This window comes from Festucalex cinctus, chromosome 19 (assembly GCF_051991245.1).
Source record: "Festucalex cinctus isolate MCC-2025b chromosome 19, RoL_Fcin_1.0, whole genome shotgun sequence".
NCBI classification, from domain to species: Eukaryota; Metazoa; Chordata; class Actinopteri; order Syngnathiformes; family Syngnathidae; genus Festucalex; species Festucalex cinctus.
Genome location: NC_135429.1, coordinates 11386450 through 11390995, shown reverse-complemented (window position 1 = coordinate 11390995; position 4546 = coordinate 11386450). Strand labels below are relative to the sequence as shown.

The window sequence follows — 4546 nt, the reverse complement described above, 5'->3', positions numbered from 1 at the left end:
AAACCGTAGCCGAGTGAGAAGCTAAGCTAGCATTAAAAAGACGTCGGTGGTGAACACGGATGATACCCTTTTGCTTACTTCCGGCTTCGTTTACGATCTCTTTGGCTCAACCTGTTGAGCTTTTCGTACGTGTAACTGATTGTTCTTCCATAATTATAGAATTATTCCGTTTCCTATTATGCTGCATTTAACTTACCGATTCTTTAGAATTTAGTTTTCTAATATGACAATTCACATTTCCCCCCATCTACTGAGGAGGGGAACTATTTTGGTGATTCAACTGATGACCTCTGACGCAAGCAACGCACTTGAGATTAATTAAGAAACAAAAACAAATGCCGTGATTTTTAAACGATGTATATCACAATTTAACATCATATATTGCAATTACTAAACATAATATTGATGTATGAATATATGTTAACCATTTAACATGAATTGCGATCAATTTAAAAAAAAAATACAAAAAATAAAAATAATTGGCGCGCTTTTGCTATGAAAAAGCATTTCCGGGTCGTAGCGGCTCAGCCGACATGAACGAAAACACAATAAATGTTCACCTGCTTTTTTTAACTAATGTAAAGTAACTATATAAGAACAATTAAATGTTTTCTACAATTAAATGTACATTTTACCCAGGATTTTATATATATATTTTAAATAAATGCATCGAATCCGGATACTCCTGTCAAAAACACGTATTTCCGGTTTGGCATTTATGCGACCATATGCAGTTACACGATCTACACGCTAGTCGTCGCTGTTCACCACTGTTAGCAGCCTTATTTTCTTTGTCGAACCTTTTGTTGGTGCTTAAAACAAAATTATTGTGATTCTTAAAAAAAAATGAACAGGATTAGGTTGCGTTCTCGGGTGATTTTTTTCTTTATTTTATTTTTTATTTTCTTATTGTGTATATATGGTTATAATGTTTGCGTGGGAGATGCAGGCTTTTTTTTTTATTAGGAGTTCCTCTATCACATGCCTGTGCCAATTATTAAAACAAAACATGCAGTATAATGTTGACTTTTTTTTTTTTTTTTTTTTGCTTGTGCATGTTTGTCTCATTGTCCCCATTGCCCATTGTTTTTCCCCATGCAGTAATATTATATTTAAATTCGGTAAGATGTCAGGAATTTTTAATAACAAATTATTGAGGTAGCCTATATAACACTTAAATTTCTGCCACACAAATACAGCCACCTCCGGGTGGTTCTCCTCCAATAAGGAAGCTGCCAGTGTGAACTGAGTGTACTTGTGTGCATGTGTGTGCGTTTGTGACTGTGTGTGCGTCCTGGCCAATGGAACCAGATCCTCCCTGCAGTGCGTAAGAGCGCGTTTAGGATTTAACCAAGTCTTTGCTGCTCGCCTGCTTGCAGTCTTCACCAGAGCCCGACGACCTGAGACTATACCCCACAATGTCCGTGTAGTTTCCACGCCACCTTGGAGCCTCCACGCCTCGCTTTTTTTTCTTTCTTGTTTTTGTTTTGGTTTGTTTTTGTTGTGCACATTGAACAATTCCAAGCGTTTCCTTCTGAAGCATGACTGGAGTATTTGACCGGAGAATCCCGAGTGTCAAACCTGCAGATTTCCAGACTTCTTTCCAGCTTTCCGCCATGCATCATCCCTCCCAGGAATCTCCTACTTTACCCGAGTCCACCGCCACGGATTCTGGCTACTACAGTCCGGCCGCTGGAGTCTCTCACGGCTACTGCTCGCCCACTTCAACCTCGTACGGAAAGCCGCTCAATGCCTACCAGTACCAGTACCCGGCGGTCAACGCATCTGCTGGGAATTTTCCGACCAAATCTTACACAGACTACAGCTCGTACACGACTCCAGTTTACCACCAGTATGCTGGTGCCTACAGCAGAGCTCAGCCGAGTCCACAAGGTATGAATTTACTTACTTTTTTTTTTTTTTGCACGATTTAAAAAAACAATTCAGTTCAATTTGATTTCTGTTAGGTTTAATGGCAATAAAAAAAAAATCACATTTATTATGTACAGAAAAGGAGATTGTGGAGCCTGAAGTGAGGATGGTGAACGGGAAGCCGAAGAAAGTGCGAAAACCTCGGACAATCTACTCCAGTTTCCAGCTCGCCGCCCTGCAGAGGCGCTTCCAGAACACGCAGTACCTGGCCTTGCCAGAAAGAGCCGAACTGGCCGCCTCGTTAGGTCTCACACAAACACAGGTGAGATTAGAATAAAAAAAAAAATACCGTGCGTAATTTGCGCGCGCAATTCCATTGCATGATTGTTTTCCCTTATAAATACCCTAAATATCGTTGTTGATTTTTTTTTTTTTTCTGCAGGTGAAAATCTGGTTCCAGAACAGGAGATCCAAAATGAAGAAAATCATGAAAAACGGCGAGCTCCCCCCTGAACACAGCCCAAGCTCCAGCGACCCCATGGCGTGCAACTCCCCGCAGTCCCCCGCCTTGTGGGACACGCACGGGCCCTCCAGGCCGCACAGCCTGCAGCCGCAAAGCCTCAACACGTCGGCCTCTAACTTTTTGGAAAGCTCGGGGTCGTGGTACACGTCGCCGGTCGGAAGCTCGGTGGCCGCCCACCTGCAGACCCCCAACTCGATACAGCACTCGTTGGCTCTCGGAGCGGGGACGTTATATTAAAAACAAAAAACAAAAAAACAAAAACAAAACATGTTGTTCATTTCATTTTTTTTCTAAAAAAAAAAACCTTCTATGGGACTCGTGTTGACATTTCAGGGGAATATGCAATGTATTTCACTCATAGAAGAACCGTGTAAAATGTGTAAATGTGTGCATGTAATTTATTGCATTTTTTGAAAGACTATTAAACGTTTAAAAGCACCCTTTTTTGCAAGCTCCGATTCTATTTTCCCGTCATATCTCTCCTGCGGATTTACACTGGAAAATTCGGCACAATATCACTGACATGAAAAATGATTGTAAGCCTCGGGGGACATTTTCTTTTCTAAATGACATGCTTGTAAATCACATCTGCAAGCAGCGAGATGAATTATTCAGATTATGTTTCACTTGGCAGGCCCGGCCGTTTATTTCCATTTTTATGGATTTGCAACGGCTGAAAAAAAAATAAAAAAATATCTAACTCAATTCTGTCACTAAAATGATCATTTGAAAGGAAATTGATATTTTATTGCATATTTTTAGATTTAAGCATTTCTACATTTGCTATTATTAAATTTATTGCTTTTCACAAGACAGCAAGGATTTTTTTTATTTTATTTTTTTTGTGCTTGCAGACAGTCTCCCTCGCTTTGTATCCCCCTACAATTAGACGCTTTGAATGGCAGCGAGGGGGCGACGGGGAGGGAGGTTGGTGGTGGTTAGGCCGGCACGGAGATCTGAGACAATCCGCATTCCTGTGGGGGTAGGCCGGCTCCAGAGCCTCTGCCACTCCCGGCCGCAGCCCACCTTCCGGGTAAAATAAAAAAGAATCCGAAATCCTCCTCAGAGTCACCATGTCATTAGCTGCCAGAGCCACCGTGAAACCACTAAACAAACCTTGCCACTTGCGAGACATATTTAAGCATTTGAAATGGAGCTAATTGAATTTCACCGGGCATGCGCACAACGCTCACACATGCGTTTTTTTTACACTAAATGCACCCTTCTGTTTTTATTTGATGACGTCACACGCTGTTACATTTGAACGTAAAGTCCACCTGACACATATTTGTATTTTATAGTCCTCCTGTGTTGTTTTTGTAGAACCTACACATAGATGACAAATTCCATAATTCATTTTAGTGTGTATGTTGACATTGAGAAACAAAACTCTCAAGACAACTTTTATTTGGGTGAAGTTTTAGGTCTATATTTTACATAGAAAAAATAAAAATAAAAGCACACCAAACAAAATGCATTTAGTGGAATAGAGTTTAATTTCCTCTCAGTTAAAAATAGTATAGGCTAGGTTATAATAATTTTTTGGGACCAATTAAAAGATAATTGAGCATCATATCGTTATTGTCTGTGTAATCTGTCGTCCTATAACCATAAATCCCACGACTATAGTTCGCATTTACAAATACTTATGCTGCCATTAAATGGAGAGCCCCCGTTTGCAAACGAATATTTTCCACTCAGCTACACCCCACAATTTTTTTTTTTCAGTAAATCGAGTAAAAATTAATGACAGTTTTACTGGACAGCTCCAACTGTAACACTGCACAATAATTATTCTCCATGCAGGATTAGGGCCTATTATCATAATCTGGCCATTGACAATTACCTATAATTTGATGCGCAAAGATGCGCACGGTTCTTGATTGCAGAGCCCCCCCCCCCCCCCCCCTCCCCCCCCTCCTTTCCTCTCTCCCAAGCTCGCCATCACTAAACAGTGACAGTAATAACAGCTAATTTTACAGGCAATATATAAGAGCTTACCTCGGTTTGCAACCACTTTCCCACCTGGGTTTGCTTACGGAGAGACCGACGGTGCACGATGGGTATTGCGTTTTTTGGTGTGGTAATGTGGAAGGTAAGGTTCTTTTCTTCTTCCTCTTCTTTTTTTTTTTATAGCATGCTGACTGTTAA

At 40.8% G+C, this 4546-nt stretch overlaps 1 protein-coding gene across 1 annotated transcript; it reads left to right on the top strand.

The window, feature by feature from the left end:
- The first annotated feature begins 1311 nt into the window (after positions 1-1311).
- Positions 1312-2833, top strand: dlx5a (distal-less homeobox 5a). The gene is made up of 3 exons (XM_077507151.1): positions 1312-1893; positions 2010-2194; positions 2315-2833. The coding sequence occupies exons 1-3, from the start codon at positions 1542-1544 to the stop codon at positions 2630-2632; spliced, it is 855 nt and encodes a 284-aa protein (XP_077363277.1). The 5' UTR covers positions 1312-1541; the 3' UTR covers positions 2633-2833.
- The last annotated feature ends 1713 nt before the right edge of the window (positions 2834-4546 follow it).

Bases quoted from the DNA above. Each gene is read 5' to 3' on its own strand.
- dlx5a (XM_077507151.1), top strand. From the start codon at position 1,542: ATGACTGGAGTATTTGACCGGAGAATCCCGAGTGTCAAACCTGCAGAT. The intron at 1,894-2,009 runs GTATGAATTTAC...TATTATGTACAG, and splicing joins AGCTCAGCCGAGTCCACAAG to AAAAGGAGATTGTGGAGCCT. The intron at 2,195-2,314 runs GTGAGATTAGAA...TTTTTTCTGCAG, and splicing joins TAGGTCTCACACAAACACAG to GTGAAAATCTGGTTCCAGAA.